The sequence below is a fragment of the Otolemur garnettii genome, unplaced genomic scaffold (assembly GCF_000181295.1).
Source record: "Otolemur garnettii isolate 467f Iridium unplaced genomic scaffold, OtoGar3 scaffold00128, whole genome shotgun sequence".
In the NCBI taxonomy this organism is placed as follows: domain Eukaryota; kingdom Metazoa; phylum Chordata; class Mammalia; order Primates; family Galagidae; genus Otolemur; species Otolemur garnettii.
The window spans coordinates 3,888,275-3,899,275 of record NW_003852523.1 but is presented as its reverse complement, the minus strand read 5'-3'; the positions used below and the strand labels follow the sequence as shown (position 1 = coordinate 3,899,275).

Genomic DNA, 11,001 nt, shown 5'->3' with positions numbered 1-11,001 from the left:
ACCGTCTGCCCTTCTTTATTTCCTTCCCGCCAATCCTGTTCTTCTCTGAAATTCTTAGTAGACAGATGTTGGAACATCTGGATTTGTCCTTAGTCTCAATTTTCTTTCATAGTTCCCCCCTCTTTATCTTTTTCTGCTTTGTACAAAGAAAAATCTTGGGTCTTTTCTGATATAAGAGACGGAATGCGGAAGCTGACGTCCGAGGGGAGACCCGGTCGCGCTCCCAGGCCCGCCTGACTCCCCACACTCAGTTATTCACCCACCCTTTTAACTGTTCTTGGACGTATGCATTTTTTACATGTTTTCTGGTTAGTTTTTGATGGCTTTCTCTTCTACAGCACGTACGAAGATGTGTCACCCTTTCCTAGAGGTTCCGTAGGCTTCCTTGACACGTCAATGCCTCCTTTTGGTAGTTAGCAGTTTTCCTCGAGTATCTGATGGTCCCAGGTGCCCACAGTTCAGTTGCTTGGCTGTGTGTTCAGCTGGCTTGGGGCGAGAACAAGCTCCTCCTGCAGGAGTGAGCAGAGCGGTGTGGGCAGCCGTGTGGGCAGCCGTGCATGTACTGTGGTTAGGATGGGGATGTTCATGTGATGCATATTTTAAGGGAGCAGTGGATGTCCCCCTGACAGCTGCTCTGGTCTGACCCCTGGCTCAGTTTCCACCCTTCCCTGGGTGCTGACTTTACAACAGGTGTCTCTGGGTCCTGCAGATGCAGGGATGACACCTGCCCTGGGCACAACACTGCACCAGGCAGGGGCCTGGGTGAGTCACGGCCAAATGAGCAGGACTTCCCTGCCAGCATGTGGAAGGACACGAGTAGCCAGGAGCACATGTAAGAGAGGATGTGGATGGAGGGCAGGACACACGCCCTGTCCAGTGGCTGCATCGGAGGTTTCAAACCAGTTGCTTTGGAGCCCCCTGGGACTGAGGTGCTGATGACGGGGCAGCATCCAGTCCCTCCAGGCCTGCAGCCGCAGAGCCCCCACATCAGGTTCCCAGTGCAGCTCTTGACAGGAGCCGGTGTAAGGAGCTTCTGAGCAGGGAGGGAGGGCTCAGCTGGGGGCACTGTGGGGCAAAGGGTATCTGGGGACAGGAAGATGACCAGCAACTTTGGTTCAGGCACAAAGGCTGCCCAGGGGAGGGTGGACATCCATGGCCTTGACTCAGTGACCTGGCAGTCCCTGGGCTCTGCCAGGGGAGCAGGGGTGTGTGTCAGCTCTACTGTGCAAGGGAGCAGGAAGCTGCATGGGTACCCGAGTCCCAGCCTGGAGGGCTCAGGGTGATACTGGGTCCTGGGCTTAGGGTAAGGAAGAGGGAGCACTGGGTCAGAGCAGAAACCTGCGTTTGCCCTGAGGGGCCTGCAGGCTGCCCGTGGGAGGCACCTACCACAGGCACCCATGGGAGATGCCCAGGGGTCTTGGGAAGCCCAGGGGTCAGGCAGAGCTCTCCATGGCCCAGACACAGAGTCAGTAACTTTATTTATGGACAGCAGAGAAGGGGCAGCCAGGCCAGTCTGGACAGAGGATTTGATGTCATGGGTTTTCACACATCCCCTGTCTGGACGGCTCCTGGGGAAAGTGGTGGAGAGAGAGCTGGCCCCTTGGGTGGGGCGCCAGCCAGGCAGAGGCCAGGTGAGGTTGTGCTAGGTGCAGGATGTATACCATGAGCTCTGCTCTTGGGACATATCGACACTGTCCAGTTTAAGAGCCCATCTGGTGGCCGACTGAAGCCGCAGGGGCAGCAGATTCACCTGAGCCTGAGCCACTCATGCTGGCGCCTGGTGTCAGCCCAAGTCCCATGTGGGCTCAGGGCTGAGGAAGTCTCTGAGGGCTGCCGATAGGCCAGAGCCGCTGGTCACAGTCAATAGTGAGCCCCGAACAGAGCGGCCGCCTTCTGGAGGAGGGCCTTGTGGTTCGAGTACAGGGGGATGCGCTTGTCCACCCCCTGCCATCGGATGGACACCTCTGGGTTGCTGGTGAGTAGGCTCTGGAAGGACAAAGGTCTGGCTTAGGAACACGCAAGCTCAATCTAAGCACAGGGGATGGACAGCCCTTATAAGGGTTGAGCCAGGAGCAAGGAAGGCATGCCAGTCTCACTGCAGACATCATTCTCATGGCCTCCCGAGTGGCCCTGGGTCCCATGGCTGCACAGGCCCCTCATGGTCACCTGTTCAGCCCTCTGTGCTCTAGCCATCTGCTGTAGGTCTCTGGCCCCACCCAGGTGGGCACCTGGTACCCTCTAGGCAAGTCTCTGGCCCCTGCAGCCTCTGTTCTCTCTACCCCTGGGAGCCTGGGCCTGTCCAGAGCATCCCTGTGTCTCCCTCACTCCTCGGAGCCTGGCCCCATACCGACTTCAGTCTCTTTAGCTCCACATCGTTCTGGTCCTGGAAGTGGATGCTCACAGCCACTGTCTCGATCCAGGCATTGTCTGTGTTCCGGGGGTCGTCCATGTACCCTTTGTACACCTGGGAGGGCAGGGCAGGGTGAGCCGGGCTGGTGGACGGATCTCTGAGCCCACCCCAGGGGCTTTCTTCTGGGAAAGGGGCCCCAAGAATCCCCACTTGCCATCAGACGGACACCACCCCCGGCCCCTTCCCTGTCCTAGCTCTGAACATGGCTTCTGCTGTGCACAACCTGGCCTGGCTCCTATCCTGCCAACCTGGGCTGCTCAGTGTGCTTCCTTCTTGATCCACACATCTTCTGGGCCCCAGCCCTGCAACCCCCTTGTGGCCCACGCCCACCCTTGACCTGGCATCAAGGCCCTTGGACACTGGACCCAATGTGATTGTGCTTGGTCCCCACAGAACTTGGAAGTATTTACAGGGGATGACAGAGAGCCTCTGACACAAAGGCCACCCACTGCAGGAGTCCATTTATAACAGATGTCCAGAACAAAATCCACAGAGACAGGAGGCAGACCAGTGGGGTGATGGAAGACTTCAGAACTTGATGGGGCTGGTGGCTGCACCACACGGGCTAAAGGCCACAGAACCACTCACTTTGAAATGGTAAATTTTATGTTATGTGAATTTACCTCAGGAAAAACCCAAATCCTTTAGATAATAAAAGGAGAGACACACAGTTCCTGAGGGCCTGTGCAGGGTAAGGCTGAGGGCTGCAGGGCTGTGGCAAAGCTGTCAGGGGCTGCCCTTTTTCCCACCTGAGGTGTACAGCAGGCCCCGTAACAGCCTCAGGCCACTCAGGGTGGCTCAGTAACCCGGGGCCCGCAGTCCACAAGGTGGGGGCCTCAAAAAGACTGAGGTTCCTTTGTAAGCCTAAATGGGACCGTCACAGGCTGAGAGAAGCAGCAAGTCAAGGTCCCTGTATGGAGGGCGTGCCCATGTCTGGTGCGGAGCGGCCGGGAACCGTGCTTCCCTAGAGAAAGAGCCAGACAGCACAGCAGAAAGACCACCCTACCTCCGTGCCATGTCACTGGCGGGGCCAAGTGGGACTCTGTCACTGGTGGGGCCAAGTGGGACTCTGTCACTGGTGGGGCCGAATGGGACTCTGTCACTGGCGGGGCCAAGTGGGAGTGCTGTCACTGGCGGGGCCAAGTGGGACTCTGTCACTGGAGGGCTGAGTGGGACTGCTGTCACTGATGGGCTGAGTGGGACTGCTGTTACCCCATGGGGCCGAGTGGGACTCTGTCACTGGTGGGCTGAGTGGGACTGCTGTCACCCCGTGAGGCTGAGTGGGACTGCTGTCACTGGTGGGCTGAGTGGGACTGCTGTCACCCCGTGAGGCTGAGTGGGACTCTGTCACTGGTGGGCTGAGTGGGACTGCTGTCACTGATGGGCCGAGTGGGACTCTGTCACTGGTGGGCCGAGTGGGACTCTGTCACTGGTGGGCTGAGTGGGACTCTGTCACTGGTGGGCTGAATGGGACTGCTGTCACCCCATGGGGCCGAGTGGGACTCTGTCACTGGTGGGCTGAGTGGGACTGCTGTCACTGGCAGGGTTGGGGCTGGTCCCTAGCATCACATTGTGCTCGTCCTGTGGCCCCGGGGACACACAGTAGGAGCACAGCAGAGTGACCACCCTACCTCTGTGCCGTGCTTTAGCAAGTTCTCAAAAGACGGCCAGGACTCCTGTCGGAGGATCTGCTTCAGCTTCCGGGGCAGCGTCTCCCCTGGGTCCTGGGATCCCTGAGCAGAGGGAGGTGAAGGCAGGTCAGCAAGGCACCCATGCCAGACCACAGGCCTCCTGGAGCCCATCTCCACTGGCTACATGCCCAGGGTGGGCAGCCAGCCAGGCCCCAGACAAAGGCAAGCACATGTCTGGCAGCCAGAGCTGCCTGTCTCAGGGCTGGAGTGACACTGCCCAGAACCCACTATTCACGTCAGCAAGACCCGACACAGCCTGAGCAGGCACAGGGGCCAAAGGCACGGCCTGCTCTGGCCGCTCCATGAGTGACAGGCACCTGTTCACTGCCCTCTCAGCCTGGCAACCAGCAGCCTGGCTGCATCCTGTCATTTGTGCTCCCATCACTCTCGGGCCCTGGTTCCCGCCTATGCTGACACACGCTGGGCTCTTGCCACCGCGTCATGAACATGGACCCTGCACCTGCTGCACTGCCTCCCGGCTCCCACCTCTCTAGTCCTGCGAGTCATTCCAAGGCCACTGAGACATTCGCCAGTTTCCTGGGAAGCCTGTGCAGGCCCAGCTCCTTGTGACAATGCTGACCCTGGGCCGAGGGGCCTGTGTACACGTCCACCCCTCCCGGGACTCAGCTCAGGGCCCAGACAGTGAGGGGCAGGTTTGTGTCTGGGACATCTGTGAAGACATCTCTGCTACCTACACCCTGAGCTCCCCGAGAGAACCCCAGACATGCTCCAAGGCAGCACTAGCCCTGGGCCTGCGCCTGGGACACAGTGCGCACTCGATTAGTGCTTCTCTACCAAAGAGGTCTAAACCTTGGTTTTCACAAAATGAGGAAACAGGAGAGAGAACTTCTAAACAGCAAAACACCAGCATTAACTATCATGCATAGCCAAGTGGCATCTACAACCATCCCTGTCCAGGGATGATCAGTCTGCAGGGGGATGGACAAACAGGTGAGTGCCCAAATGGACAGGCTGGCAGACAGGTAAAGTTCTGCTGGGCAGCGCTCACCCCCGGCAGAGCCCAGTGCTCAGAGAGTGGGAACTTCACCACCAGCACTTCCAGCATCTTCTTTATGCTTTTCCTGCAGATGGCGCCATCCTGATTCCGCCTCCACCTGGGGAAGGAAGCGGCTCACAGCCCCTCTGCCCGGCACTGGTGGCCGGGGGCACAGCCACCTCAGCCTGGCTCCTTTCCAAACCTAATCTCAAGGGAAGAACTGAGACAATGACCCCTTGGGGACTGTCCTTCCCACTTCCATGCACTGCAGGCAGGATGAGCAGAGCCCCTGCCTCTTAGGAAGCTCTTTTCTACCAAAAGCTGTAAGGAAGGCTTGGAGCCTATAGCTCAAGTGGCTAAGGCACCAGCCACATACACCAGCACTGGCAGGTTTGAATCCTGCCAAACAACAATGACAACTAAAACCAAAAAAATAGCTGGGTGTTGTAGCATGCGCCTGTGGTCCCAGCTACTCGGGTGGTTGAGGCAAGAGAATCACTTAAGCCTAGGAATTGGAGGTTGCTCTGAGTTGTGATGCCATTGCACTCTACCCAGGGTGACAGCTTGAGGCTCTGTCCTCCCCTCCCCCAAAAAAGCTGTAAGGAAGCGTGTGCCTTGGACCCAGATCTCCAATTCTGCAGCTCTGAAAATGCAGTGAGCCCAGTGGGCAAGGGTGCCAGAGCCTTCTGAGCCTGCACCTGCCAGAAGGTGGCCTGACCGGGCACAGGTGGACGTGGCTGCTGGAGGTTACAGGCCACAGCTCTAGTGTTAGTGCTCAGTGTGATTATTTTCATTTTCATTTTCTGGAGGGTACCCAGATGGAACAAGCTGCTCTGGAGGGGGGCACAGGTCAGGCATTCTAGGGGTGCCCTCCTTACCCCATTTCGGGTATGTTCATGCCTGTCCCCAGACTTCCCCTACACCCAGACAGGTGCCAAGCACCAAGCATAACAGCTGTCCTCCCAGTGTGCCAGCAAAGGGGAGTGGCCCAGGAGCCCACATATAGCCTGTGCCTGGCCCTGTGCTGAGCTGTTCATGCCTGGCAGGGTGTAGAACTCACCGGGTAACCAGGGGGTGCAGCGCATGGTTGGGTCCAAAGCATCTGAGGCTCCCACGTCCACGAAGCCCTGTGCGGCCCATGGGGTTCCTGGAGGCAGAAGGGTTGGCTCAGCCCGCTGCCTGCAGCCCACTTCCTGCCATTGGGAGGGTGGGGACAGAGCTCCAAGGGGCTGGCCAGTACGAGCAGCCAGCACACGTAGGGATGGTGTGGTGTTCTGCCTGACCTTTCCTGACTTGGGGGTGGGTCCCTTGGAGACCTTCTAGGGGTGAGGCCAGGGTTTCAGGTGGCCATGGGGTGACTTGGCAGGAGAAGGGTCTTCCTTGGGGGCAGAGGTGCAGCTGCACTGCAGATGGGGAGGTGTTAACATGGCTGTCTCCTCTACAGAGCAGGGGACAGGCAATAGCTTGAGACTACATTCATCTGTCCCCAAAGGCCCTGGGCACAGAGCGCTGCCCCTGCCCTGGTGACCTGGCAAGGGGTGGCGTGGGGTCAGGCCAAACTCCCAGGGGCTACAGACAACGTGTCACTAGGCTTGGACCAGCCGAGGGGTAGCAGGACACTCAGACAGCCCAAGTACAGGGCTCTAACTGTGGGCAGCAGGAGAGTCCCAAATACTTCCCAGTTGGCCAGGACATCTCCCTTCACACCATCAGGCCCTACTTCAAACAGCAAGTCCCAGAACAGCAGGAGAAGAAACGCACCTATACTTCCCTGTGATCAGTGCAGCCTCCACATCCACCACACTGTCCAGGCCCATTGTGCCTGCCCCAGCCCCTGGCCCAGTGCAGCACCCCCTTGCTGCCTCCAAATGGGGTCACCTGAAGAGTCCTACCTCCTCCAGCCCCCACCCCCACCCCCTCAGCTAAGGTCCACTCACCCCCACCTAGCTGGTACAATCCCTCAGCAAGGATGACCCCTCCCAGCACAAGACCTTAGTGGCCTCACCCTGCTGGTTAGGCTGGGGCTCCCCAGTCCCCCTGCTGCTACTCCACCACTCCTGGGCCCCTGCTTGGCCTCCAGCCCCAGGGCAGGGTGCACCCCCTGCCCCACTGTGCTATGTTTTCCCAGCCCCAGCTTTTACCCCTCCCTTGCAACTCACTTTCTGGCCCTCTAGCCTCCACTCACTGACCCTGGGTGGGGCCCTATAAAGTCTATGCCCTGGTGTGGGAGCATCAGGATGCTTCTAGGGTGAGGGGCTGGGCGGTCACCTAAGACAGGTCTGGTGTGAGGTGAACAGTGTCCTCCAAAGCCTCATCCTTTACAGAACCTGAGAATGTGACCTCATTTGATAAAAGTACCCTTGCAGTGTACTGGTTAAGATGAGGCCCTAGGGTTGGCCGTAACCCCATATAATTTATAATCCCCATAAGAAGAGGAGCAGAGGGCAGTGCCTGTGGCTCAGTCAGTAGGGTGCTGGCCCCATATACTGAGGGTGGCGGGTTTGAACCTGGCCCTGATCAAACTGCAACAAAAAATAGCCGAGCATTGTGGTAGGCGATTGTAGTCCCAGCTAATCAGGAGGCTGAGGCAAGAGAATTGCCTAAGCCCAAGAGCTGGAGGTTGCTGTGAACTGATGCCACGGCACTCTACCAAGGGTAACAAAGTAAGACTCTGTCTCTAAATTAAGAAAAAGAAGAAGAGGAGCAGAGATGTGGGCACATGCAGGGAGCAGGCTGCAAGGGAGGCAGAGCCCCAGGTGATGCACCCACAAGCTAAGGAACACAAAGGGTGCTGGTGACACCAGGGCTGGAAGAAGCAGGAAGGGGCCTCCCCAGAAGCTTCGGAGGGAGCATGGGCTTGATCTCAGACTTCAGGCCTTGAGAACCATGAGAGGACAAATTTCTGCCACTTTAAGCCCCATGGTTTGTGGTACTTTGCTGTGGCAGCCCCAGGAGGGAGGGCTGCCCCAGGCAGAAGTGGACACAGCACCCCTGCAGCAGAAAAGGCTTCGGGGGGTGGCCAAGTCAGACAAGCTTGATAGCTGCCGCTGGCAAGGCAGGAGGGTGGGGACTGGGATGGCCCCAGGTGAGACGGGGCCACACAGGACATTTCAATCACTTTCAAGAACCAGTTTGATGCCAACCACGTGCCAAAAAAATGCAATACAATGAGAGGGCAATAACAAAGAATGCTTGAAAACTGAAAAGAACATCTCTGAATCATCCAAAGGCTAACACGAAGATTATAATGAAATTCATAAAGGGGAAAAATGGGAGTTCTGCTCATCAGAACCTAAGGGTGCAGCCTACAAGATCTTACAGAGAATTTATAGACTTAGGTGCACTTATTAAAAAACCAGAAAACAGAGTGCAAACTACCATGAGCAAACTCAAAAAGTAGAAAGAAAGGACAAAAATAAAAGCAAAAATGGATGAGACAGAAAAAAAATTAAGATAATAAACTGAAAACCTAGTTCTTTAAAAAGATAATAAAATTAACCTCTGGTAAGAATAATAAAAAAAGAGAGAGAAACATAAGTATCGATGTTCAAAGGGAGAAATAATTACATTCATATTAAAGAATTTTTAAAATCATAAAAGAATACTACAAACACTTGTAACAATACATTTGAAAAGTTAGATGAAAATTACAATTATAGTACTTGGTGGCTCAAAAGAGTAGGGCGCCAGCCCCATATGCTGGAGGTGGCGAGTTCAAAACCAGCCCTGGCCAAAAACTGCAAAAAAAGAAAATTACAATTACTAAAAGAGGCCTAAGAAGAAACAGAAAAACATGGTTCCAATAATGATTCAGGAAAATGAAGTCCTCTTACTGAAAGGTGCTAGAGCTGCCTATTATTAAACTTCTAAGGAACAGGTGACCATCTCTATCCCACTCACCCACCCATGGCTTGGTATAACCTCATGCCAAACCAAAATAAGATAGTATACATAAACATGTATTATAGGAAAATTCCTCTTTTGAATATAGGTTTTTAAAAAAATTCTCCATTAGTAAATGTAATAACAGAAGAGTTTATCCCAGGAATGCAAGGATGGCTCAACATTGAGGAAGTGATAAAAACAGTCCACACACTAACTGGCTAAAAGGCAAACATACCTTATAATTATCTCAACTGATGACAGAAAAGCTATTTGATAACATTTAACAAGATGAAAACTCTGGACAAACTGGGATAGAGGGAAACATTCCTAATCTGATAAAAAGTATGTATAAAATTTCTTCAGTAAATACAATACTTAGTAGTGAAATGTTGAAAGCATTGCCATTACGTCAGAATGAGACAAGGAAGCCTAGGAATGCCCCCAAGATTCCACATTATACTGCAGAGTTCCCCAGCACAAGGCAACAAAAACAAATGAGGCACACTGATTATAAGGAGAAAGATAACACTGTTATACACAGAATGTATTATCATTTAAATAGAAAACCCAAGAAAATCTACAAACTTATGTAACTAAAAAGAAAGTTTAGCAAAGTTGCTGGATGCAAAGTTGGCATGCATACCTCCTATATATTTACAAAAACAATTGGAAAATATAATAGAAAAATGCAACATTCCTAAAAATAATAAAATTATCGCATATATAGGAATAAACCTTTTTTTTTTCTTTTGAGACAGAGTCTCACTCTGGAATGCCATGGCATCATCATAGTTCACTGAAGCCTTGAACTCCTGAGCACAAGGGATCCTCCTGGCTCAGCCTCCCAAGTAGCTAGACTGCAGGTGTCTGCCACCACACCTGCCTAATTTTTAAACTTTTTGTAGATACAGGATCTTAATATTTCCCAGGCTGGTCTTGAGCTCCTGGCCTTAAGCAATCCTCCTATCTCAGCTTCCCAGAGTGCTAGGATAATAGGCATGAGCCATCTTGCCCAGCCAGAATAAGTCATTTTTTTAAAGTGTAAATTCTTTATAAAGAAAATTATAAAATGAAGACACAAATAAATGTTGGCAAACATAGTCATAGAATATTCCTTATTGTAAAAGTGTCAGATCCCAAATTTGTTCTATAATTTCAATGCAGTTCCTATCAATATGACCCAGGATTTGTCATGGCACTTGACACACTGAGTTTTAAACTCATAGAAGACATAAAGGCTCAAGACTAGGGCATGAAGGCATACCCACACCAGAGTCAGGACATACTGCAAAGTTGGGGCAAACAGTGTACAGAAGTGAGTGGGACACAATCCAGCATTCTGTGACCCAGACTAGGCCAGCACAGTCAGGGCCTCAACAGCGGAGGAGCCACACCTCAGGGGAGGAGCCACACCTCAGGGGAGGAGTCAGACCTCAGGGAGGAGCCATATCTCAGGGGAAGAGCCATGTCTCAGGGGAGGAGCCAGACCTCAGGGGAGGAGCCAGACCTCAGGGAGGAGCCACACCTCAGGGGAAAAGCCATATCTCAGGGGAGGAGCCAGACCTCAGGGGAGGAGCCAGAGCTCAGGGGAAGAGCCATATCTCAGGGGAGGAGCCAGACCTCAGGGGAGGAGCCAGACCTCAGGGAGGAGCCATATCTCAGGGGAGGAGCCAAGTCTCAAGAAGAAACCAGAACTCAGGGAGGAGCCAGACCTCAGGGGAGGATCTAGACCTCAGGAGAGGAGCCAGACCTCAGGGAGGAGCCATACCTCAGGAGAGGAGCCAAGTCTCAGGAAGGAGCCAGACCTCAGTGAAGAGCAGACCTCAGGAGAGCAGCCAGACCTCAGGGGAGGAGCCAGGTCTCATGTAGGAACGACACCTCACAGGGAGGTGGTATGAGGACAGCTCACTCTCCACAAAATAAAACCATACCCCTTATGCAAACAGCCTCCAACTGTATTAAAGACTCAAATGAAAAAAATCTAATTTTAAAATTTGTTAGAAGAAAATAGAAAGGCG

The 11,001-nt window shown here is 53.7% G+C and overlaps 1 protein-coding gene and 2 non-coding genes across 5 annotated transcripts in view; all 3 read right to left on the bottom strand.

The window, feature by feature from the left end:
- Positions 1 to 1,860: 1,860 nt before the first annotated feature.
- Positions 1,861 to 11,001, bottom strand: part of TRPM2 (transient receptor potential cation channel subfamily M member 2) — a 62,288-nt gene continuing 53,147 nt past the window's right edge. For all 3 annotated transcript variants that reach the window (XM_003798086.1, XM_023518116.1, XM_023518117.1), the window contains 5 exons: positions 6,159 to 6,245; positions 5,111 to 5,216; positions 4,042 to 4,143; positions 2,348 to 2,464; positions 1,861 to 1,986 (listed from right to left, as the gene is read on the bottom strand). In XM_003798086.1, coding sequence (XP_003798134.1) covers positions 1,861 to 1,986; positions 2,348 to 2,464; positions 4,042 to 4,143; positions 5,111 to 5,216; positions 6,159 to 6,245 — 538 coding nt within the window. The remainder of the gene's footprint in view (positions 1,987 to 2,347; positions 2,465 to 4,041; positions 4,144 to 5,110; positions 5,217 to 6,158; positions 6,246 to 11,001) is intronic.
- LOC111727888 lies at positions 4,100 to 4,174 on the bottom strand. The gene has a single exon (XR_002775324.1). It is a non-coding gene; the product is annotated as a Z6 small nucleolar RNA (small nucleolar RNA).
- Positions 5,104 to 5,157, bottom strand: LOC111727887. Its single transcript, XR_002775323.1, has one exon. It is a non-coding gene; the product is annotated as a Z6 small nucleolar RNA (small nucleolar RNA).